Genomic DNA, 24,721 nt, shown 5'->3' on the forward strand with positions numbered 1-24,721 from the left:
ATATGATCTTGAAACTTTGAATATAACTTCAAGGGTTGCACTGATATCACCTGACATGACATTTTGCCTCAGCAGGTGAGATTTTTAACACCCTGATGTTTCACTGAAATTATAAAAACAGTTTGCCACAACAAAGTCACACTACATCTTTCAGCCAACAAGAAGCAGAAGTCCTTGACATGCTCAGAGTGATGAAACCTAGTTTCTCCAGCTGAATGAAACCGCAGCAGTCACCATCTGCTAAGGTGTACGATTCATGGTGCGAGAGGACTGAGAGCCTGAGAACAGCTGCTCGATGGCCTTTGTGGTGAGACTGAAACCTACCTGACGAGAGGCGGGGGGTTTCCTGTGACTCTACACTGCAGACGGATGGGGCTTCCTTCTGCCACCTCCTGACTCTTCAGCTTCTGGAGGAAACAGGGGGGAGACAGGGGCCCATCTCTGGTTGGAGCTCCAGAGTTCTGGTACCCTACAGAAGGTGTCGTCCCTGTCGTACCTGCAGGCTGAGGCTCAACATTCACGACTGGATGGCTGAGCTGTGTGTCCTCTTGTTTGGTGGCAGGCACAGGGGGTGCAGAGACTGAGCCCTGGGGGACTGGTCGCTGGCTCCTCGGAGTCAGATAGCCACTATCAGGGGAGGAGGAGTCCTCCTCTACTGGCGGCTCCACCTGTGCAGCACCTTTGAAGATGGATGACAGCTCCTCGATGAATGTGGCCGCTCGGCTGCAGAACTCTGAGGCTGAAGCTGCTCGATCGTTTAGCTCCAGGCCTTCGTGAACCAGTCTGGGTTTATCCTGTTTATAGACTGGGTGGAGGGGTTTGTGGCATACTACCTTCTCCATGGTGGGTTGAGCTTCACTGAACACCTGAGCGGGCTTGCTGAGAGGGGCGCTCTGGCTAGAAGACACATCAACTCCTGTACTTTCATCTGGGCAGGGGGTTTTGGTCAGGTGCTGCAGGAGTGGGCTTTTGCTGAGGTTTTGAGTAGTCTGGGGAGGCACAGGTAAGGTGGGGACGTGTTGGAGAGCCTGCTCCTGGGGTCTAGGATTAGAGGGGCCTGGATCTCCTGATTCCAATGTGCTTCCAAAGGCCTCCCGGGCCAGGTCCAGGCTAAGATTGATCTCATCTGCACTCAAGAAGGCAGTAAGATCAGCAAAGTCCCCACCTCCAGAATCCAGCTCTGTCACCGAGTCCAGGTAAAGTTCCCCATCAGAGGAAGCCTCAGAAAACACCCCACCATCACCCTCCAAAGTCCCGCCTCCTGCCGGGTCCTTCAGCAGCAGAGAGATGGGGAGTGGTTGATTCCAACTCCCGTCCTGCATCCTGAAATACACATCGGCTGTCATTAACCAGCAGTTTACACGCTGAAGACAGCAGCAGAGTTTAGAGTGTACATGAGCTCTCTATCAATAGAAGGAGAAGGAGTCAAGGTTCAGATATAGACCTCACAATACTGGCTTATGTGCTCTGGAAACCATGGCTGGCAGGATGACTCAGACCACTGCTGTCTGGACACAGTTGGCGGGTATTAGCAAAGGCCTTCACTGAGGTCACACTGAACATGACCGGCATTTCTTACTCGCTCTGTGTCTGACAGGACGACTTATCCCATCACTCTGCTCATTACTGTGGCTACTTCACATATTTTAGTCCAAATTAACAGAGAAGTGCAGCTGGGATAAGTATTGCTGTCACAACACAGAGATTTTTTTCTCATATGTGAAATGAAAACAGCTCTTCCTGGTGTTTTCTTCTTTCCTTCACATCTCTATGAATTTACCTTTACTGCCATTCACACTCCTAACATACTTCTTAATCCAGAAATAGATTTTCATCACTGACTGTACATAGATTGGACAGTGTCACTTCATCTTTGACTCAATGTGAGCTTTGAAGCCTTCTCGGACGCCAACTTTTGTGCAGTTGAAGTCAAGAGACGTGGCTGAGAACTGATGTCACACAAATAAAACAAATGTCAAACTTACACATGATAAAACATTACAGATGCCTCAGATGAACATGTTCTTGTGATGGTTTTTAGCAGAAACTCATGGTGTCGGAAAGTTCAATAACTCTGGTGTTGATGTCTGTTACAGTTTTTACTCCACTCTGCAAATCCAGCACAGAATGCTGCAGGAGCCCACAGGTTTTGATCATGATGTCACATAATTACTTTTTGTCAATTAAGCAACTCATTGAAATTAATTTCAAATAAATGAACAATTTGGAACAAATCAGCTTTAAATTAAATTGAACAAACTTTAATGTCTGAGAAATACGTTTTTGATGTGTTTTTTCATTATTTTATTCTTTAGTTGCATGTGAAGCACACCGTGTATACTCTGCACTTATGGAGCAGTGCACAAAATCTTCATGGGTTCCAAATTAAATACTGCAGCTTTGCACTTACAGGAAATCACAATCACATTTCACAACTGTTCACAGGTGTTCTCCTGCTTTTCATAAATTATATTCATCAACCATCATTTAATCTGTTCCTGCCTCTTCCTCTATTTATCCAATATGGCGATCATTGAGAGTGGAAAGTGTCCAAACTCAACTGTTTGACCACTTTAAGTGCGCCACCTGAGAAATCATAGTGCACTGGGTTTTTCCATACAGTCAGTGATCACACTTATGCACTTAAAACATCAAGCATAAGTGCAGACGTACATTATTTAGGACACTGCATGAGTTGATGATCCATACTGCTGCCAATCAGCAGGGTGTGCTGTTAGTTTCTTGGCTTTAACTTGTTACAAACAAAATATATCCATCTTAATACACAGTCTATGTTTTGTTTTTTTGTTTTTTAGTTTACCTGTCACAGCGTTTCTATGATCCTATTTTTTAAAAAATTTTTATTAAAATTTTGCATCAAGCAACTCCACAGTATACATTTCACATTGCGTGTACCCATTGTCCCTGTATTTACAATATGTGTCTCAAAACCATTATCTAAAAGGTACATGAATCAAAAAAATAATGGAACATAACAGCAGCTAACAGTAAACTATGTAATGTTAAGGGGTAGTCATTTCTTCACATTGAAAAAAAACAAGCAGTGGAAATACAATCAGGCAGTAGAAAATGTAGAAAATGCTGCAGTCATTTCCATACTAAATACTTATTGTATTGTCTGTCCATCTGTTTAAAATATGCTCTTCTGTGACAATGTTTCATGAAAGTTCCAGAGAGCACTTTGGCTGTGAGGTCAGACTGTGTTGTTCAGAGGCCCTTTTCTTCAGGCTGCTCTCACTTTCCAGTTTCCTTCTCCATCCATTGTCCTGTCTCTCACTTAAGGCCTAACAACTTCCCTTTAAAGTCACGCTCTGTTGTGAAACTAAAGAGTTAGAAAAAAACATGGCAATGAATCATTCTATTATCCTGCAGCACAGATCTGGAGTGATCTCCCTTCAAACTCTTTTGAAGACTCTTTAGAAACCAATAATTTTGTAATATGTGTAATACTTTGAATGCCTCAATTTTACTAATAGCCTTTTTTTTTTCTTCTTGCAGGAGTCTGATAAATGCATTGTAATTAGGGATGGGTACCTTTCCCATTTGAAATGATACAATACCGATACCTGGTACCTGGCATTCGGTATTGGTACTCAACGCCAGGGCTGAACGATTTTATGATTTCAATTCGATTCACGATTTTCTTCAAGTCAAGCTTTGGGATATTCACATGTAGGACTGAACGATTTTAGGAAAATATCTAATTTTTCTGGTAGATATTGCAATTCACGATTTTTTAATCATCAATAGTGATGATAAATAATCTGTTTTCATTAACTTCTACTACTAAACAGAGGCTTTGTGTTGTTGACCTGCTTACCAGCATTTTTAACATATAGATTGTCTACAAATTTGTAAAACAGAATGTGTATAATACTTGACACAACAGATCCTGAGTCAGTCAGGAGTGCTGCAAAAAATTGCTGCTTTGGCAATCTCAAAATTGCATTGTCCAAAATTGCGATTAAAGCTATATTTTGCATGTTAAATTCTGAAGGAGTATGAGTCCACATTTTCTTCTTAGGGGGTATTTTATGGCTTCAGTTAGAGACAGGGCAGTAGATCGAAAAGGAAACTATGGTGCAGTGCTGCCCACTTTAAGGACCGTGGCCTCTGAAAGTGGAGCAGCTTAACCAGCACCCTATATGTACTTTCTCAGGACAGTTGTGAGGAAAGCAGCGGTTAAGTGGGGCTTGGTGTTGCCTCACAAACAAAAGACTAACCCTAGGGCCTTCACATTTCCAGGAGTTCAGGGATAAGGTCTTTTGTACTATCAGACAGCAATGTTACAGAGGAAGTGTTTGCTGTAAACAAACAGTCCCTTATGATGTTGTTGTTTTGATCTTAAAATATAACCAAATGTTTCTCTGGATTCTCACAATTAGTGATCTGTTTGAGTTCTTACTAATCAAAATGGTTTAATAATGAAGATTTGTCAGATTTCATGTGTTGTTTTTACTCAATTCTAACCTAAGACAAGAATATTTGAGCTCCCCCCGCCCTAAGCTGGATGCTGGGGGAAAATGGCTACCATGCACAACAGTGAATTCAGTTTATTATGAAATTTCATCTATTTCTTTCTTCTTTTTTTCACTAAAGCTGTGTCACTTTTGAATGAGGGATGTCTAAGGTGAGGTCTTGTCACTGTGGTCAAGGACATCTTAAATCACAACCCACAATAACTGCTCATGATCACTCATCTATTTATGTGTATTTATGTTCCCTGATGTATCACTACATGACAGATGCTGGATCAGGAATTAAACATCACCCTCTCTTTTTGACTCGCATCTACAGTAGGTCACTGGCTGTTTTTAAATTAGTCTGATTCTTGTTTGGTCTGTCCTGATCTCTGGAGACGCTGACTCTTGATGTGTAGAATGTTGTGTAGCTGTTTGTGGAGATACATGCATCGTACACGCGGTGACACTCAGAGCCTCATGGCGTCCTGAAGACCAGCTGTTGTTATTTTTAATCCCCTGGGCTATGTTTCACAGCAGCAGCACAATCCACCCACCCAGAGCCAAGGAGAGAGGGCTTTCTGTTGCTACCTTCAAACACACACAGGTACAATTGCACATGCACCGACACACACTGACCACACCGAAACATACGAGAAAAGCAAGGGATATGTCTGACTACAATAACAGGTGGGCTGATTAAATATGAATGTGGAAAATGTTAAAGAGCGAGTGTTAGTGAGACTGACTGACAGAACGTTAACAACTGTCAGTGCGGTCAAAGTTTCCACTTAGTCGTTTTGTCTCTGAGGTTTCAAAGCAGTTTATTCACTTAGATTCATATAAAAACATGTACATTCACCGTATCTGTTATATTTTGTGCATGTTTAAAATGTGAAGCTGTCCTTTGAGTATCAGGAGAGGGATGATACTATGTGAAATAGTTTGTGCGTAAACCTTAGTGAAACAGCTGTACTGTCACATTCAATAGTTCAGGTCACGCTCTCCACTAACAGTTAAAAACCAAACCTGAAATGTTCACAAGACACTTGATAAAGATAAAACCGAGCTTACCTTTAAGTGTGCTATCTGTCCTCCTGGTTTAGTGGTTCCAGGTTTGTCTTGAATAAACCGTAAAAAGAGCCTAAATGAAGCGTCTCTTTCCAGAAGAGCAGCCTTATTGGTCAGACAGTCGGCAGGATCTCTCAGGTTCAGGGTCCAATTGCGTACAGCCTCTGCAGTGGCCTGCTGTCCCATCTGTCCCGGTCCCTAACTGCTCACTGTGTGGGGCTATATTTGGCCCCTGGCTCAGGTTTCACAGCCAGAGTCCTGGCAAGAAGAGAGAGTGTTATGGTAGACCGGGGAACAGAAGGTGGTGGTGAATAAGAATTTGTTAATCAAACACAGTAAACAAGGAAACGCTGCGGCATGCTAAAAATTCTTCATAAAGCAGAACAAAAACAGGCTCAGAAAAGTCAAGTGGGGTTCACACTACATTCAGAAGCTCACAGCGTGCACTGCTGAAAACATGCTCAGATAATGAAAACATATCAGATGTCCCATTGAATACTTCCTTTACTGGCTGGGTTAGTTTAAAGTGTGTAAGAGCCTAAAGGATTTACGATTGTCAGTTCCTGTCCAACGGATACTTTGGAGTCTGTTCACTGATGTCAAGAAATATATGAGACCTTTTTTAAAGAGCATGTCAAACAAAAAAGGGGCTTGAAATTTGAAGCCATCACATAGTTCATTCAACCGGTCTTAACAATCCTTTCATCAGTGTCTGCAGCTCAAAAAATATGAAATGTAATATGCTAGAGGGTGATTATTGGCAAGAACCTCAATACTCGGGTCACGATACGATATCACGTGACATATTGCAATATTCTACATTGTTAACTATTTGACTGAGAACAACTTTTCTATTTAATTGTGTTTGAAATAATGAAAGTCAGATGCAATGTTTCATACTTACTTGAAAACATAAAGTGTGTCAAGTTTGTCAGTTTGAACTGCTGTGACATTAAACTAAAGTTGCAAAATAATGATTAGTTGAAAGACGTGGTCAGTTGGTGAAACCAATGAATGTCACTTGGTGTAACCGATGCAGCCCATAAAAAAAAATCAAGTATTATATCTATATACCAAACACGACAATGATTTTTATTTTTCAGTCTATTGCACTAAAAAAATACATTTAAAATGGTTTTAAACTAACTGGCCCAGATACAGAGAGTAAACATTGATGTTTACGGCATCATAACCAACATCCTCAAGTTGAGGACGTTTACTCTGAGATTATATTCATTATACAGTTTATGGGAAACATACAGAAGAGTAGCTCATTGGTGCCGTCTTCCACAGTGGAGGTGCGGATGACGTTTTTTACCTCCAACTCACCTAAAACCTGAATTTTTATTTCAACAAAAATATCCACATTAAGACTTGAAATATTGAAATTTTATATCTCAGGTCAAAGTATCGCGATATATTGCTGTATTGATATTTTTCACACCTTTAATATGCAACCATATTCATCCAGCAGTGTGTGCTTTTATCTATACTATTTCTAAAAGCCAGTAAACAGACACTGAGATAAACACTTGAACTTATCATGTAAATGGGTCAAACTTGGCTAAACGGACCAGTTCACTGGAGAAACTGGAATCTACACAAGTGTTTATGACTTTTCTCTTTAGAATTTATATGAGGCAAATTCACCTGACAACTCCATAAAAGTCACTTATTTCTCAATCATTAAAAGACAAAAATGATGGCTGAATTACTTGTAAAGACTAGAAAAGTCTGTTGTTGTGGTAAGAAAGATATACTTCTTTAGTTTATTGTATTGAGATTTTTTTTCTCTATTTCAAGAAACTTGAAAAGGCAATTTTTCTTACCATCTTGGCAGTTAAACAAGATTATTTTCCCTTATAAGACGTAAAAACTTCTTGGACAAATAATATCTAATATTTGTCATATTGAGTGAAGATACTTGCTGTAGAAAAAAGTCTTTTGAGTGTTTCTGACCAATCAAATGATTGCAAAGTAGGTGCATTAACCAAATATTAATAAAGAATGCTGCCATGTATGGTACATAAGCTGTTTGGTTTCCCCTGCTGGTGATGGTTTTGAGCTCATAAATGCCGTATTGATAAGGTGTGGTAAAGACTTCTCATGTGACACAGTGAGGTAACAGCAGCTTGTCAGTTCTGCCAATGTGACTGACCTGATGACCCCAGACCACCCACTAACCTGTCAGTATGTTTGCATAAAACAAGCATGGTTTGGTTGAGGCTGCTCTGACCAACAAGTGTCAGTTAGAGGGATATCAGACAGTCAGGGACCATACAGCCCCGCTTGGTCTATTTCTGGGCCACTATCACATTTTGTGCTCCTGGAGCTATTCTGGTTCTCCATCATTCTGCTGATTACAGTCGAGTGTTGGTGATATGTTTGGAAGGAATTTTAGTAATAGCTACCTTCAACACACATCAGTCAATCAGTAATCTTCTAAAACTTGTTTTAATCGTCATCATTTGACAAATAATATAATATTTCCAAAGGTGTTATTTAAAAATAACCGCATAATTTGGTGGTAACTTCCACAACCTACTGACGCGTATCTGAGCTGTGATCTGGGTAAGAATAGTACTAAAGCATTTTCCAACACAGATATTTACTGTGTGGATCCAGTTCAAGACTATTTCTGATTCACAGAATATGTTTACAGGTCGCCTTCATACCATATTTATCTTCAGCATGTGTATTTGTGGATGCCCCAGAGACTGTCTGGATATATATCTGAGAGGGTGTTATTTAGGCCGCAAAGATAAGACAGGCTGTGCAGCTAAGGCTCCTGTACCTATTATTTCAATGGTGGTTTAGCAAACAAATTATTTATTTAATCACAGATGTTCTGCTGCACAAAGTCTGACTAATGATTACCATCAAAACTGCACAAAAACATGTGCATTACAGCTGTCCTATAGTAATGAGAGGGTTATAACAATCCCTTCTCAATCAGGTAATGTAGTTCTCTCTTTTTGAATAGACGTGTCTCAACATGAACTTTTTGAAGCTGACTGTATGGTAGGGGTTAGAAGAAAAAAAATAAAAAATTGATAATTGAGATTGTTTGTTTGAAAATAAAAAATTGGGATTCTTTGTAAAAAAAATTTTTTTTTTTTTCCCAAATTCAAGTTCTTCATTTCAGTTTTTGTTTATAAACTGGATTGGAAAAAAGTTACCACTTTTTTCCAGCAGAGGGTGAATGGTTCTCTCAGACTCATGTGTTGTGCATTTTATGGGAAAATATGGCTCCTGGTACAGTCTGTAGACATTATCACATACATTTATTTTTTTTAACTTTTTAACATGGTCTAGTGTTAAAAAAGCAAACTAAAAATCGTAAATATCAAAGACTCGCAATTTAAATCGAATCAGCAACCCAAAAATCATAACAGAATCTAATCGCAAGAATAGCATATTGTCCCGGCCCTACTGTAAGGCTATGGCAAGTAATTTGCCATAAAATCTTCGATTATTTCATTTTAAATTTAGAATTCACTCATTAAAATGTGAATATTTACAACTAGAGGGCAGTAAGTTTTGGTACCATCTGGTCAAAGTTTGTTTCGGCATAGCATCAGAGAAAAAATTAAAAAATCAAACCCTAAGAATGAGTTCATAATCCTATAAAAAAATAATTACTTTATGGTTGGTGTTGTGCATGCACATAATAATTGCTGGAAGTCAAAGTATCTGTCTTGTCATGTTTGTATCCACTCTTGTACTAGAGAAAACAACTGCCAGAGTCAAATTCCTTGTATGTGCTGCATACTTGGCAATAAAAACCGATTCTGATTCTGATTCTGATTATTATTCACATTAGCTTAACTTTAAGTTCTCAATTTGTTCACTAGAAGACAGTGCAAAGTGGTCCTACTGTAAAATATTATACAAATAGTTTAACCCTATGATTTTCATTTCTCGTCACTTTCAGACCAAAATAAAAGGAAAAATTGAAAATAGAAATATATCATGAGTTTTTTGAGTAAAAAAACGTCAGGAGCGAGCAGGAAAATGCGGTCCAGATATGCAGAGGGCCATAAAGAGAGGTACAGAGCAGGAAAAAAGTAATGAAGAAGAGGCACAGATGTGTGAGGGATGAAGACAAGAGGGTACCTGATTGAGGAAAAAAAGAGACAGATACTGAAGAGACAGGCGATGGGGATGGAGAAGAAAATGGCAACCTTGCGTTTCAGCTAAACCACATGGTATTTTTACCTAGCAAACACTTGTGGCTTCGCGTTTCTACGTGGGAGAAACTCGGGAGCCGTGCACCTGACTTGGCATGTTAGCACCATCCTCAAGCGGATTCTCGACGAACAGCGACTTTTAGCGCTTCCGCATAGGCTTCAATTTTATTAATCGGCTGTTGCCCCTTGGTTAGCACAAGCTGATCACAGGTATTTGGCACATACCTGCTCAGCAGAAAGTCTACAAGCGTCGCCCTTCATCCCATACTGCTCTCCAAGTGACCGAGTGAAAGTCGAGCCAAGCTTCACGGTGATGAAAAAGCATTATCTGTTTGGCGTTTCGCTTCACTTTAGCGGTGTCCATCTTCCTCGTGCAACTTCCACTGCTGTAGCCGCTGAGTTCTTCCACTCGCTCATCAACGCGCAAAGTCACTTGCGCACTGGGCGCTCTGTGATTGGCTGAATCAACCACACTGTCTGCCAAGAAACGTCCCGAAACAACCAAAACATCAATATACAGGTTCGGAAGGGGTTCGTGGCCGTAAGGGACACTGACTTGTATAGAGGCTCATAGGAGACGATTAAGCAGGATTGTTTTTGTAAAACTTTTTTTTTTTTAAGAGAATCCTGCAGACTCTACCTGTATTGTCACAGAATTCGCCAGATTAGAGCTTTGATGCATCCCTCTAACATAATCATGGACTACCCTGGATTTCAACACATAGCTTCTTATTTAATTTTGTACCCATCTGATAACTACGGAGCCCCAGACATGTCATGGTAATAGAAAAAACGTAGTAGCCAATGATGCTAAAAAAATTACGATAACATTCATAGAAATAGATAGTATTGATAAAGAGTTGTTAGATATGTATATTATTCACCAACACCTGCAGGAGCCCTCTGAGTTAAAATTCATACTTTGGCATGTGCTATGTCACAGCAGTAGAATAATCAAGTAAATGGATGGCCGGAGCATGAGCTCCGAGGTTCAAATATCGCTGCGAATGGGATTACATTGGAACTATTTAAAAGCCCCATGCGTCTGAACGCCCAAGGTCCTTCACCAAGAATCTTATGTAGCACAGCACTCTACAGTAATGCGCTGAATTTTCTAACTGACTATCAAACACAATTATTATGCAAACGGAAGACCGAGTAACAGGAGAATGAGTAACGGAAGGTGGCAGTAATGCAACTTCATGGACCAATCTGCGTTAAAACGCAAGAGAAGAAGAAGACCCGGAAGTTTACATCCATCCAGAGCTCTAACCGGAAATACGTCATGCTCACTTGTGCATGCCGCCTAATGTGAAGACAGCAAGACCGAAATCTGAATTGTTGTCTCACAGAGAGCAAGCAGAGTGTTTTGACTGTACCGTATTATGTATTCTCACCCGATAGTTGGCCTTTGTCTGTTTCTAATGTCTTGCACGTTTGGAAAGACCATGGGACTTTATCTACGTTAGCGTCACCAGCTAACAAAACCGCTAGCATTGCAACTAACGTTTACAGCAGAGCAGGAGGTTTGATCTGACAACCAAACAGTAAGTGTCTAGCTTCATGAGTTCATATGAATCGGTATTTTGGAAATTTAATTTCTGCTCCTGTTTCTAATGATAGCAGTATTACATATTTTTTGTATTAAGACTCGTGTGAATCAAGTGAACCTGAACACAAACAACGAAAGTTACAGCTTTTCTTAATGTTCACTTTGTCCTCCTTCCAACGCAGCATCTTGCAATTAACTGTAAGCAACAAATGCCAACTTTAAGATGAAAAAATACGCAAACGTGAAAAGTCTGTATCTTTTGAAATATATTATTCAGAGTCATGCTGGCGTACACATTTAAATATTCAAAAAATTGAGACAGTGATGGATGGATGGATAACTTAGACTTTGTAAACCTCCATGTCCTCAAAGAGACCATTTGTGCTACAGCAAAGAAAAAGCATATTTAAAAACCGAAACAAACAAAAACAGAAATTTCTCAAGTGTTTCAGTCTGAGGTGGCATTGTAAATACATGTGAATATGTTTACTAACAACTGTCATTAAAATTGTATGTGTTGTAATTAGATGTTCTCAGTTCTCAGTTTCAATGGGACATTTACTTTTTGTTTTATGTATATTGTTATGTTACACATGCACATATGCTTTGCTACTTACCTTTATGAGACAAAACAGAAAGCAGAATAAGTATTGAATTACTGGATGTGTGATTATTGATTGTGTGTTTTGCGTGGAATAAGATTACAGATTAACATATAGGGCTTTTGGTAATTAAATGGTAATTGTTCTTTATGTATTTTAAGGGTTTTTCCTTTTTTGTAGCACAGTCATGCCTGCCTTTCGACAAGTGGGAGAGAAGCAGCTTCCTAATCCAATACTGTGCATGTCATGGTCTCCTAAAAGGGATCTTATTGCTCTGGCCAATACAACTGGAGAGGTAGGAATAAAAACTGTCTATACTGTTCAATTATTATATATTTTACGCCGTTATTTTAATTTCTTATTTGTGTTTGTTTAAGTTACTGCTCCATCGCCTGGCTAGTTTCCAGCGCGTTTGGAGCTTACCTCCCGTTGAGTGCACAGGGAAGGAGATATCTGCACTTGCCTGGAGACCTGATGGAAAAAGTAAGAAATTATTGTGAACATCTTCTATTTTTTTTGTTTGTTTGTTTCCATGTATTATTATTATTTTCGGATCCTGTGTGGGGACATCCAGTGTGATATTTTTGTTCTCCTTTAAATCTCCAGTTTTGGCTTTCAGCCTCAGAGACACGAAGCAGGTGGTTTTGTGTGGCGTTGAGAAAGCTGAAATCCTCCACGTGTTTCCAATGCAGAACCCTGTGACATGCATGCACTGGATGGAGGTGACAGAGGAGAGCAGGTATGTATGAGGCTCAGGAATCCAATTCATAGAACTCAAGATGGCTGATTGTCTGCTTGGAGGTAAATATTTGTTGTTGTTATGTCTCAGTGCCCTTGACTCCTTTTACAACTCAGAAGATGAATCCAAGCTTTTTCTTCCCAAACTGCCAACTCTCCCAAAGAGGTAATGATAGTTATAACTGCACATCAGACGAAGAAATATGTCCCACATTTCATTAAAACATGTTTTGACTTCTGTTTGCACTCCAGCTACAGCACAACCTCAAAGATCTTCAGGTGAGGCAACATTATAATGTGTTCCTGTTATCCCTTGTTTTTGTTTTATAGTAGTGATCATATATCTTTATTTTCTTTGCTACAGTGAGGAAAAGTCTGATGAGATAATGAATCTACTTGGAGAAGTCAGGTAAATTAAAGGTCTAAGAGACACACAGATAAATGACATCTGAGTAGTTTACACACAGCCTCTTTTTGTTGAACTTAAACATTTTTGGGAATATCGCTCTGTTTTCTTCCAGACTGAACATTCTTGTTCTTGGGGGAGATTCTGGCTTTGTGGAGCTGTATGCCTATGGGATGTATAAGATAGCTACTCTAACAGGGGTAAGGCTCTTTCACTCAGAGCACTGCCTTTTGCACAAGACTAAAACTCTGTCAGTATGTCTGTGTTTGACCAAACTGGGTGCATAGCTTATAATAGACTCTAAAAATTATAAATGCCAGTTATGATAGATTTGCACAGGGTTAAGGTCCTTGCTCACAAAATAAATCACTAGTGGTCCAAAGGTCAAAGTAGTACCATTGCAAATAGGGATGAACAAATAATCGAATTGAAACCGACATCACAGTGTAATAGAATACAATTTTCAAATTTCAAAGGCTGCCTTTAAAAAAAGACGAGTTTCATGTACACAAACCTGGAGGTAAGATAGGAACTGGTACTGTTTCTTCCTCAAAACCAGCAAAAGTCAATATTCTGTTTTTGTTTTTTCTGGCAAAAGTACCACACATCTGCAAGGCTTGGAGTTAAATCAATCATTCAATATTCTACTGTAATTGTAATAGTTGATTAAAGATATGCCATTCTTACCAATTAATGCATAAGTTCATCTCATTTCATCATAATGTGTAGGCGTGGTCTACATGAAAGAATTGTTTATATGCTGACAGTGTCGTTTGCCCTGTTTGTCAAAGTTTAGAGTGATTTATTTCTTGTTTTTAGTGAATAATGCAGAAGATAAACGTCCCCCCCAAAAAATCACATGCAAAATCGCATTCGAAATATTGGTCCAAAAAAATTGAGATTATTTTCCAAAATCATTCAGCCCTAATTGCAGTGTTTCAGTGATAGGTTCGGAATACTGTAGTGGATTTAGTTTTTTCATGTCCCCCTAAATGTGATTGCTCTCTCCAGGTATCAGGAACCTGTCGCAACTTGAGTCTTTCCAGTGATCTCAAGTCTTTGTCCATTATCACAGAAGTCCGATCTATTGACAACAACCCAGTTATCTGCTACGTCCAGGTCAGTGTGATGATTTGATTTCTAGTTCTTAAACCCTTTCCAACTTTTCTTCTCCCTCTTGGTTTATAAAGTCATCTCTTTCTTCCAGTTGGACACAGGCTTGTTGTCAGACTGCCTGCCTGAGGTAACTAGAATGGCACGGAAGTTCACCCACATCTCTACACTTCTGCAGTATCTGCACCTCTCACTCACCTGTATGTGTGAGGCCTGGGAGGAAATCCTCATGCAGATGGATCTTCGCCTCACTAAGTTTGTTCAGGTCAGTTGCTTTGAGTTTTTAGTTTACAGTAGTTTGTATTTGTAGTTTGTTACTACAATAACAGAGCAGAGCTATTCTTAGTGGACCCTTTTGCTCTTATAGGAGAAGAATACAAGCACTCAGGTCCAAGATGAGTTTTTGGAGCTTCTGCTGTGGGGGCAGTCAAGGTGAGAATAGAGAAGTTCCTGCTGACATATTTGGAGTGTCCTGTAGATAGTGCAAGAATATCTTGTTGTTTTTACCATTGGCTTCTTTCTGTTCCTTTGTAGCCCAGAACTGCAAGCTCTTCTCATGAACCAATTAACTGTCAAGGTAAGAAATCGTCTCCAAGTGCTGTTCAGATAAGATTTCACACATTTGACTGAAAACATTTTTAAACATAGGGCCTGAAGAAGCTCGGCCAGTCCATTGAGTCTTCATATTCCAGCATCCAGAAGCTGGTGATCAGCCACCTGCAGAGGTATGTTCAGCCATATTATTCTCTTTTATTCCACATTCTGCCTGAGCAGCCATTTATAAAGTTCCCCCCTTCTTTCTTTTCTTGCAGTGGCTCAGAGGCTCTGTTGTATCACCTCAGTGAGGTGAAGGGCATGTCTCTGTGGAAGCAGAAGTTTGAGCCCCTCGGCCTGGATTCAGAAGCCATTGAAGGTATTACTTCTTAATCCTGGATGAGTAAACTTCATCCAGGAAAGTTATCATCATCAAAGTTCTTTAATCATCAACAATCATATGTATTTTCTGTTTGCAGGAGCTATCACAGCTGTTGGTTCTTTCTCTTTGAAAGCTAATGAGCTTCTGCAGTGAGTTTTGAAATAATTACCTCCTCCTACTGTTAGCAAAGGTCCTGTGATTGTTTCAGCTGTTTCTGCATGAGCTGCTTTCTCTTTGAATCACCACTTTACAGAGAATAACTTATTCTACTTTATTGTTTAGAGTGATCGACAAGAGTATGAAAAACTTTAAAGCCTTTTTCCGGTGGCTGTATGTAGGTAAGAATAAACTGTGTCTTGTCAATACATATAAATGAGTTTGACTTGTGAATACAGATATAAATGCATTTGTTTTTATTTGTTCATTTATAATGTAGTTTAAATTAATTTTGCGCTCACACTTTGTTTTGTTTCCCTCCAGCTATGCTAAGAATGTGTGAGGAGCATGTACCACCAGAGCTCAACAAAGTAAGCTTTAAAAATAACCTGAAAAAAGAAAATTGTGAGCTCAAAACACTCGTGTAAATTTAATTAACACGCTGATTAATCCCTCAGATGACTCAGAAGGACATCGCCTTTGTTGCTGACTTCCTGTCTGAGCATTTCAGTGAGGTGAGAGATGCATATTGACTCTAAGAAGCTTTTTTAATGTTATTTTTTAACAGTTTCAATATTTTTCAAGTACAACAATTTGAGTTCATACAATTGTCATTTTTTACAGCTCACTGTTTGAACACATCTCTCCATCATTAATTCATGACAGGAGGAAAAGTTTTATTATTATAGTTATGGGACTGAGTACTCAGGGCACTTTACAGGGAAAAATGTAGATCTTGAGAATGACATTATAAAGATTCACGATGAAATTGCAATATTATTTAGTAATATAATAAAAAGAGTCACAATTATGTCAGGAAAAACTCTTTTAGAATAGATTCTGTTTTTTTTTTTGCGCGTTGTTTTCAGAGCAGAGGGTTTTGTGAAGCTGATCCATGTTCACTCTCTGTTCCAACAGAATGAAGAGCTCTTTGACCGTAAAGGGAAATACTTCAACGTAGAGCGTGTTGGTCAGGTGAGTACTTGTGTGACCTCAGGTGTTTCTAACTTAAGTTCCTGTCAAACATTCTGGTTTATCTTTCATGTGGACATTTTCAGTACCTGAAGGACGAGGATGACGACCTTGTGTCTCCGCCGAACACAAAGGGAAACCAGTGGCTGAAGTTTTTACAGGAGAGCACACATCTGAAAGGTGAACTTTCATTTTGACTTTGAGAATGCAGAAAACATTAAATGATTTCTTTATAAAATTGTTTATTTGGATGGATTCAAAACCTTTTATTTTTTTAAAATCCTTTGTAGTAACAGAGGAAATATTTACTTGTTTTTTTCCCAGAGAGCCCTTTGCTATTTCCTTCATATCCCCAAAAGTCTCTGCACTTTGTGAAGAGGATGATGGAGAATGTGATTGAGCAGTGTCTACAGGAGCCAGCAGTAAGTCTATCTTTTACTTTTATTCATTATTAAAGTTTTTATCATGGATGTAAAAATTTGCACTGTGTACTTTGTAAAAGAAGTGCACTTAGCTCCTTTGTTTCTGAAGTGTGGTACACCTGCATTCTCCTGATGGCCAGCAGGGGGCCAACTCAGATCATTACTTCTCACTTGGTTTACTGCATTCGCTTGAATTAAAGTCTTCTTTGATACAACATGATTCTCATCTTGTTAATTATGATAAAATAGAGGATACAGAATCAGAGGGCATAAATCAGTGGGAAACTTTACAGCCACTTTGTCCACTTGGTGCTTATTTTTTTCATGAAGTTTAAATTAAACACTCTGCTATTTTAACAGTGTTTACATTTTGAGTATTATTGAAAGCTTTCCTGCAGCCTCCACACGTATGTTTGCAGTTATATTTTAATTTTATTTCAGGCAAATTTGTATTAATGGGTGTAATAAGGTCATTATACTTTTTAAACACGACTTTTGGATGTGGTATTCAAACATTGTTACTTATTGATTTGTCAAATTTTTTGTTTGTGTGCAGGAAGTAATTGGGAAGTCTGTAAAACAGTCGGTCTTTCTGCCCCTCTACACTGTCCCTGAGAGGTATGATATTATATGTCTATCAATAATTGGCATTGCTTTATTATGCAATTAAATAAATGTGATCAATGTTGTGTTCATTTTATCATGTGTCTTTTCCTTCCAGCTCTGAAAACACTCCTCGACTTTTTGAGCTTCCATCTTTGTATGTAAAAACACAGTGCATTGTTCTTGCTATCTCTGTAGCTCTCCTTTGGTTCATAAATCTAATCCTTTTATTTTATTTTCTTTCCTAAAGATGGAATGACAAGAAAGCCAAAATGCACTACGTTTTGTTCTGCATGCCAGAGATTTCACCATCCAAGCTCTACCTGCTACGCAAACCAACAGACCCAAACAGGTACATTTCTGTCGCTTTGAGAGTGTCATTAGATGTCTTACTTGATAAATCTGATTTTAACCATTTTGCTAATTTTGCACCCACAGACAGATTTCCAACAGTGTCATGTCTATCAACCTCAGCCACCATCTGGAGAATACAGAGGATGATGCTGCTGCAGCCCAGTTTGTGCCTTTATTTGATTTAATAATTTCTTTTTTTTACCAAGTGACAAATTGCAAATATTTTCATTCAAGTAATACATTCAATCTCTTGTTAATTTGTAAAGCCAAAGCAGCCCCATGATAGGCTCTGACACACTGTGCTGTTGATATCATTTAGAGCCAGAGAGTGAGCTGCAGTCTTACGCCCCGTTTCCACCAAGTGGTTCAGTTTGGTTCGTCTCGTCACGGCGTGGCACGCATTTTACAGCGTTTCCACTGACTCATCCCCGGACAGATCCCCAAATAACTGAGACGAGCCGTCCCACTTTTTGGCACCCTTCTGTTGGGGTGCCAGACTAAACAGATCCACTCTCAAAAGGTGGAGCTACAACACTGCAGACCGTTGATTGGTCGAAAGAATCATCACTTACCATGTGACGGTGGCTGCATTTCTCCTTGTGGCACACAGTCTTCTCTGAAACAAAGCTTGATTGCACTTTGTATCAAAGAGCCACAGGTCAATCACAAGAGGATGAAATGCTGGATGTCTTCTTTGGGCTTTATTCACTGTGTCACGTTTTCTTCTTCGCTGAATTTATTAGCAGGGTACACTGCCGCGCTGCTATAGCGTCAGGCTATTATGTTACTGATGCAGCTGTCAGCATCTAGCTTACACGCCGCCTACCACAAGGGTACATGGTTGGCTTTGGAAACACAAACAGGACCAAGCCTAACCGAGCCAACCCATACCAAACCGTACTGATCTGAACTGGACTGCTTGGTGGAAATAGGGTTTTAAAGTCCTACCCCTTTTGGCTTTGTAAAACATATATTTAACTTACTAATGACCCCCATGGATCCCAGTGGTTCAGCATTTCAGCAGAACAGACTGTTTTGCCAGTTTTTAACAGACATATTCAGTTATGGACAATTTAATTACTCTTGTGTAAGTGTTTGTCTCCATTTCTCCTCTACTTTTCAAGATTGGTGCCTGAGGAACCTTATTTTTCCATAGAACTGTCAATCTTCGTATAGCATCAATAACGAAAGTTACCCCTTCAAGATAAATCAACATAAGGACTACCTACTATATCAGAAACCATATTTCAGAAACATTTGTTAATACAGAATATGGCCTTTTGACCTGTACTGCAGCTGGTCAGGAAGGGGGGCTCTAAATGTTTTGGCCTCACTTTTAGGGACATGTCGTGTCATTCATGACTCACCATGATTTCTGTCTTTTTTTTTTTTTTTTTTTTTGTTAGACCAAATTGTGTATACAGCTGCCTGGATGCGCGTTTCTATGATGATGAGATGCTCACTGTGGTCCTCCAAGGATCAGATGAACACAGCAAGAGACGTGTTCTGGCTCAGGTTCCTCTTGCCTCTACAATGAGTTGTGAAAATGAATTCAAATGGAAGCCAAACATGAGGTATGTCTCTACTTGGTAAGAGAACTTGCTCTTTAAGAGGGTCTATTCTAATTGCACAGTTTGAGTCATATTTGAAAAGCTGTAATTGTAAAACATGGGCCTCATTTGACCTGTTTTTGAGGGTCTGAATGACTGGTAGTTTGGAAGTTCACTTTAAGTTTGCTTCATTCAGTAAGCGAGAAGCCACCTGAAATGGCTGAAATGAAATACCTATAGGAAAATCTGCCAAAATGCTTAATTCTTCTCTGCCACTAGCAGGCTTAACTTATTTTGAGTGTCTGACAATATTACAAAAAAAATCCCTGCTGTGATTGACCTTTTCGTTGTGCTAAGCTGCTTTGTTGGACTCTAGACACAGCAGCTTCATTTTTCTTTACAACGCAATTTGATTTGAATTTACCTTACAGAGTATAGTTGTTTCTTAGTCTTTGATACACAGACAGCACTGAAATCTAAAAAAGTGTTTTTTCCTGAGAGAAAATATCCTATTTTACTAAAGATGAGCTACATTAGCCTAACAAGTCCAAAAAATTGTATTTCAAGATACTTTAAGACAAAAGTGACACTTGCTTAAAATCACATGTCACTGTGGTAAGAAAAAACTGCTTGACACGTTGCTTGAATAATGACTTTTTCTGAAAAAATCAGGTGAATGTGTGTGTCATATTAAATCTAAGAAGCCTTTTTTTCTAAAAAGTGAGACAAACACTTGCTTAGATTTCGTTATCAACACTGCTCAAACCACCAAAGTCACAAATGGACAGAAATTAATGGACTGAGGCAACCCCGAGTTACATTACTATTTTCTGTTTACAGGGTCTGGCTGCTTTCAGGAGAGTGATGTTTCTGCTTTAAGAAAGTGTTCACCTCAGTCAGGATTCCTTTTGTAATGTTAAATGAGCTGTCTGAGGCTCCCTAGCAAGAGCAAGCACTTTAAGCACACATACTTTGATCAGACTGATTTGCCTGCAGGGGTTAGCAATTGTGCACAGTTTCACAGGTGTTAGCTGAAGCAATTTGCTGGTTCTCAAAAATGTGCTACCTTTCAGTCATTTAGAGCTAGAAATATTTCAGTATTGGGCTCAGGAGAGAAGAAAGCAGACTTCCTGTTTGGACAGAGTGTCTTCTGTGCAGCCAGATAGCCAGACCTTGTGTTTCAATCCATTTGCCTAATTGCATAACATCAGTCATTAGAGCTCTTTATCTCTGCCATGAAACAGTCTGCCCATTGCCAGATAAGAGCCTTACTACAATACAACAATGTACCGGTAGCTCCTAAATCCTCACTGGTACAAAATGTTTTATTATGAGCAGTACGCGTTAAGGCACAGTGTGAGGCAGCTGCTGCTCAGTAGTAGTTGACTTTCTCTCAGCTGAAAGGTTAACGGTTTGTAGCTCCTGCACTTTACACTATTGACTTTAAACCTAAAATGCTGACAGTATCTGCCATCACTACATTATGAATGTGTGGGCGTGAAGCATGAAAGCACTTTAAAAGGTCATAGTGCTAGCCTCATGTACATACAGTCTATTCACCATTTACCTTATAGTGGTTTGAACTCATGGCTCCAAGTCCACTGAGGTAACCAGAAATCTTATAGATGCATTAAAAATAAGTTTTTTATAGCATAGAAATGTATTTGTCATTGCAACAAGTACAACGAAATTGCAAGTATTATAGTATATTACATTATCATATTGTATATAGTACTGTACACTTGATTAGTTCATTGGGTGTCATAAATTAAAAATGAGGAACAAGTTTGAAAAAATCCAAATTCCCTTAAAGATAATGATTATCTAACCTGTATCATCAGGTTGGACCAGCAGAGCAGCAACATCCCATACCAAAGCCTGGTGTTGGGGAATCAGTGGCGTGAACTGGAGAGCATGAAGGCTCAGTTTGTGGCCGTTAATGGAATCCGCAAAATAGCCTGTGTGGTGAGTGAATGTCTTATCATTTTTATATTTCATGTGGGGGGTTTTGTTTAAAAAAGAACTGTAAAGTAATAACTTTATTCAGAACAGTTCACTTGCTTGTTCTGGTGCTTTTGGCCATGATCAAGGGTCCTGAAGAGGCATCAGTATGACAGTGAGTCATGAGAGTCAGTGAGAGTGACACTATTTTAAAATCAGTTTATGACTCCTCACAGTGCTTGTAGTGAATGTAGTGGATGTAAGCGTTAAGTTTTTCTCTCCTTGCAGTTAAGTGCCAATCTTCGACACATTCGTGTTTTTGAGATGGATGTTGAAGATGAAGATGATGAGGGAGCTGAGTCCCAGAACACGACTGCTGACCAAGACGTGCTGGACTCTACGATGAGCAGCGCAGGGCAGGGAGTAGAAGAACAGGCTGAGACCGAAGATGAAGCTGGAAGGCAAGGAGCTGATGTGCTTCAGGACACTGAGGAGCGTCTAGAGTCAGAGGAAGCACTTGAACTAACTTAGGACTGAAAAAATAGGCCACATAAACATGGGGCAAAGCTCCAGCTTTAGCTTGTTGCAAAATATTTCTTTATGATGCTTTCAAAGTCATGTTTGTGTATGAAAATAAACAGGTTTGTATTGTTTGTTTGTTGTTGTTGTTTTTTTCTAAAACATTTTTTCCCTGTTCTCTTCACATTTGGAGGGAATCGATAGGCCAACATTTTATTCTTATAGCGAAAAAAACTGACTAGTAATACGTTTTTTTTCCTAACAAGTAATAAGTAGATTAATAGCTGGGTGTACCAATGAGTAATGCAGACTTATGTTCAACCTTTGAATCATAAAACAACAAACACTTTTTTGGACTTTGAAAAGGTTTATTTGGTCAAACACCGTTTGATAACTTTAAAATAAAAAGTAAATTTACATCATTTTATAAAAGGAGATATTGTTCTGAATTTGTGACCCATTATTTTTCGTTGTAACAAGCTATAACACAGTAACAGACCCAGTGTTGAAAACAAAAGAATTTTAATCAGACCGGATTTCGCGTTGATCGTCCTTAGCACAGTCTATGGTCCATAGGCTGCACGGTGATAAAGTGTTAAGCACTTACAGTAAGAAGATCATCGGCTTGAATCCCGGTTAGGGCAAAATGTGTCTTTCTGTGTGGAGTTTGCATGTTCTCCCGTACATTCGTGGATTCTCTTGGGATACTCCGGCATACTTGCACAGTCAAAAAGCATGCTCATGTGAGTGTGTCCGTCTGTCTCTGTGTGTTCTCTGTGTCAGCCCTCTCATTGACTGGTCACCAGTCAATGACAGGGCCAGGCCCACTGGAATAGGCACCGATAGAAAATGGATAAATGAATGGGTAGTTGACGCCATAAAAGTGTGCACGTGGAAATAGGTGTTGGTTACGCGCTCGCTCCCGCCTCGACGTGGTGACGTATGCTCTTCGCCGCCTGTTGGTCTTTCACAGTTGGTGACGAGTGTTATGAAAATGGCCTCAACCCTGCCCGTGAGCACAGCAAACCGGAGAAGATGACGGTGTTGATCTGTCTAAGTCGGTATAACACCAAAGTGTCTTCTTTCAACACGTAGAGAAGAGTGAAGTTAACAGAAACCAGGAGACTGTCAGCAGAGAAACGTCTAGAAAAACCACAGACCACTGCATATTTTCGTCGGGCTGAGGAGCCACTATGGAGGATATCAACTCAAATATCAACGCGGACTTGGAGGTGCGGAAGCTTCAAGACTTGGTGAAGAAACTCGAACAGCAAAATGAGCAGCTCCGGAGTAGGTCTACTATGTTGTCGTCGTCAGGAGGGATGTCAGGGAACCATAGACCCCTCAGCGCCGGTTATGACTCTTCGTCCCTGTCAGCGGGGATGGCAGCCGGTCTGGCCGGCTTCCCTGGGGTGGGGTTCGTCGGAACGGGCGGCTACGGTGGGCTGCTGGAGAACAACCGCTCCTTCAGCCCCAGACTGTCTTACGACGGCATTAGCTTTGGGAGGGCGTATGAGTTTGAGGGGGCATCGGCTTCCCCCTCTCTGCCGAGAATGAACTCACTTTATTCAGACACCTCGGGGGGATATATAGATGAAGGGGAAACATCGATCCTTGACGAAGTGGAAATATTAGACCTGGAAGACATGGACTGTCTTCATGAGGACGAGGACAGCTGGTGAGTGTCAGGCTTGTGTTTGGGGGTTTCTAGCTTTTACAGCCGTGTCTGTGTCATCAGTTCTGAGTGTTAATTGTCTGGGCACAGCTGGTTTGTACATCAGCTACTATGAGACAATCGCCTGGCATCAACAGTCTCATTTAGTATCTTTCTAGAAAAAAATCGTTAGGGATATGTGGATATATCTGTGGGAGTTTCAGCTTTATCAGACTTGTTTCTTTAAATTTTGACACCAGTGGCGTGTTCAGAGGGGGCATGGCCACTACAAAGTCCTAAACTATAATCAGATATCCTCTTTAACAGGGGTGACTGGAGGACGTGTTTAAAACAAATAATTGGACTGTGCTGTAAAATACTCCTATTGATTATAACTTTACTTCTTATGTTGGTACTTTTAACTTTAGGATCATGCTTCAGACACCTGTGTCAGTAGATGGCTGTGTGTGAGACAAATTTGACATCAAAAAATACAAGCAAACTCATGCACTTTTGAGTCCTAAAAGAACTAACTGTAGAAGATTTGTATGTTGCTACTCACAAACACACACACAAAGTTTGTCAAGTTAAAAATGTACACAGTATTGTAACATCTGTGGGAAGAAAAAGAGTTGGTAAATTAATGATAATAGTTCACACACACACACACCTATGCATGAATCTGTGTCCAGTTGGGCCCCGAGGTAAACAAAGTCTGGACACACCCCTGGATGAGTGACAGGGTTGTGTTGAGAGATTTCCAGACTTCACAGCCAGTCTGTGTCATCAGTTCTTCACTGAGTGGACACAACTGGTTTGTCCACCACTTGCCATGAGCTGTTAGAAAGCTGGCCTGGTTTTAGTGGTCATAGTACTGAGGTTAACAGATCTAATGCTGTGATGTCTGACCTGGAATGACACTCACCAAACAAGAAACCAGAGTTTCTCTGGGTACCTTCAATCACACACAAAGTCAGCATATGGTTACCTTTTCTACTAACCCATTGAGTTGGTTCCTCTCAGGTTCCCTTAAATCTGCTTTATAGGGAAGTTCCTCTTTAATACTAGAGATAAATGAAGTCATAACTCTTAGTTTGAAGTTAGGAATTTGCATTTAAAGTCAGAATTCGTTGTGTGTGTGTGTGTGTGTGTGTGTGTGATGTATTTTTCATATGTGACCCTAATCCCCCTTTGAAAATGGCAAACACATTAAATTGAGGGATTAAATTCAAGGAACACTTACAGATACAGTACATAATGCATGGGCTGAAAGTCAAGCTTATTATACCTCTTCTTTTTACTCGACAGAGTTCTCCAAGGCAAACGTTTTACTCCCTGGTGTAAACTGTGTAAAACAAACAAGAACTAAACCAGTTCTCCACTTCCTGTACAAATAAACTAGTGTTTCAAGCTTTTCATGATCAGCAATGACCATGTCTTTTTCTGAACTACCTTAGATACAGAAATTTAGCTTCATGTTC

At 39.7% G+C, this 24,721-nt stretch overlaps 3 protein-coding genes across 8 annotated transcripts in view; 2 read left to right on the top strand and 1 right to left on the bottom strand.

Moving 5' to 3' along the window:
- palld (palladin, cytoskeletal associated protein) overlaps positions 1 to 10,165 on the bottom strand; it is a 93,027-nt gene extending 82,862 nt beyond the window's left edge. For both annotated transcript variants that reach the window (XM_074667627.1, XM_074667626.1), the window contains exons 1-3: positions 9,968 to 10,165; positions 5,556 to 5,810; positions 325 to 1,323 (exon numbers count right to left, since the gene is read on the bottom strand). In XM_074667627.1, coding sequence (XP_074523728.1) covers positions 325 to 1,322 — 998 coding nt within the window. In that variant the 5' untranslated portion in view covers position 1,323; positions 5,556 to 5,810; positions 9,968 to 10,165. The remainder of the gene's footprint in view (positions 1 to 324; positions 1,324 to 5,555; positions 5,811 to 9,967) is intronic.
- An 825-nt stretch (positions 10,166 to 10,990) lies between these two features.
- anapc4 (anaphase promoting complex subunit 4) lies at positions 10,991 to 21,703 on the top strand. Of its 3 annotated transcripts, none has more exons than XM_074669091.1 (28): positions 10,991 to 11,289; positions 12,058 to 12,191; positions 12,274 to 12,379; positions 12,503 to 12,635; positions 12,726 to 12,800; positions 12,887 to 12,913; positions 12,999 to 13,043; positions 13,156 to 13,240; positions 14,052 to 14,159; positions 14,248 to 14,418; positions 14,521 to 14,585; positions 14,688 to 14,730; positions 14,802 to 14,878; positions 14,966 to 15,066; positions 15,167 to 15,218; positions 15,352 to 15,407; positions 15,550 to 15,596; positions 15,684 to 15,740; positions 16,144 to 16,200; positions 16,284 to 16,377; positions 16,522 to 16,619; positions 17,176 to 17,237; positions 17,341 to 17,379; positions 17,473 to 17,574; positions 17,661 to 17,738; positions 18,983 to 19,150; positions 20,968 to 21,091; positions 21,356 to 21,703. In XM_074669091.1, the coding sequence occupies exons 2-28, from the start codon at positions 12,084 to 12,086 to the stop codon at positions 21,596 to 21,598; spliced, it is 2,421 nt and encodes an 806-aa protein (XP_074525192.1). In that variant the 5' UTR covers positions 10,991 to 11,289; positions 12,058 to 12,083; the 3' UTR covers positions 21,599 to 21,703. The 3 variants fall into 3 exon arrangements, with proteins under 3 accessions (XP_074525192.1, XP_074525191.1, XP_074525193.1); XM_074669090.1 differs by having other exon boundaries at positions 12,077 to 12,191; XM_074669092.1 differs by having other exon boundaries at positions 12,082 to 12,191.
- Positions 21,704 to 22,532: 829 nt separating this feature from the next.
- The window catches only part of slain2 (SLAIN motif family, member 2), a 29,926-nt gene continuing 27,737 nt past the window's right edge, over positions 22,533 to 24,721 (top strand). For all 3 annotated transcript variants that reach the window (XM_074668099.1, XM_074668100.1, XM_074668101.1), the window contains exon 1: positions 22,533 to 23,264. In XM_074668099.1, coding sequence (XP_074524200.1) covers positions 22,780 to 23,264 — 485 coding nt within the window. In that variant the 5' untranslated portion in view covers positions 22,533 to 22,779. The remainder of the gene's footprint in view (positions 23,265 to 24,721) is intronic.

Source organism: Halichoeres trimaculatus, unplaced genomic scaffold (assembly GCF_033239565.1).
Source record: "Halichoeres trimaculatus isolate MK-OKI-2021-1 unplaced genomic scaffold, fHalTri1.1 fHalTri1_scaffold_4, whole genome shotgun sequence".
Taxonomy (NCBI): domain Eukaryota; kingdom Metazoa; phylum Chordata; class Actinopteri; order Labriformes; family Labridae; genus Halichoeres; species Halichoeres trimaculatus.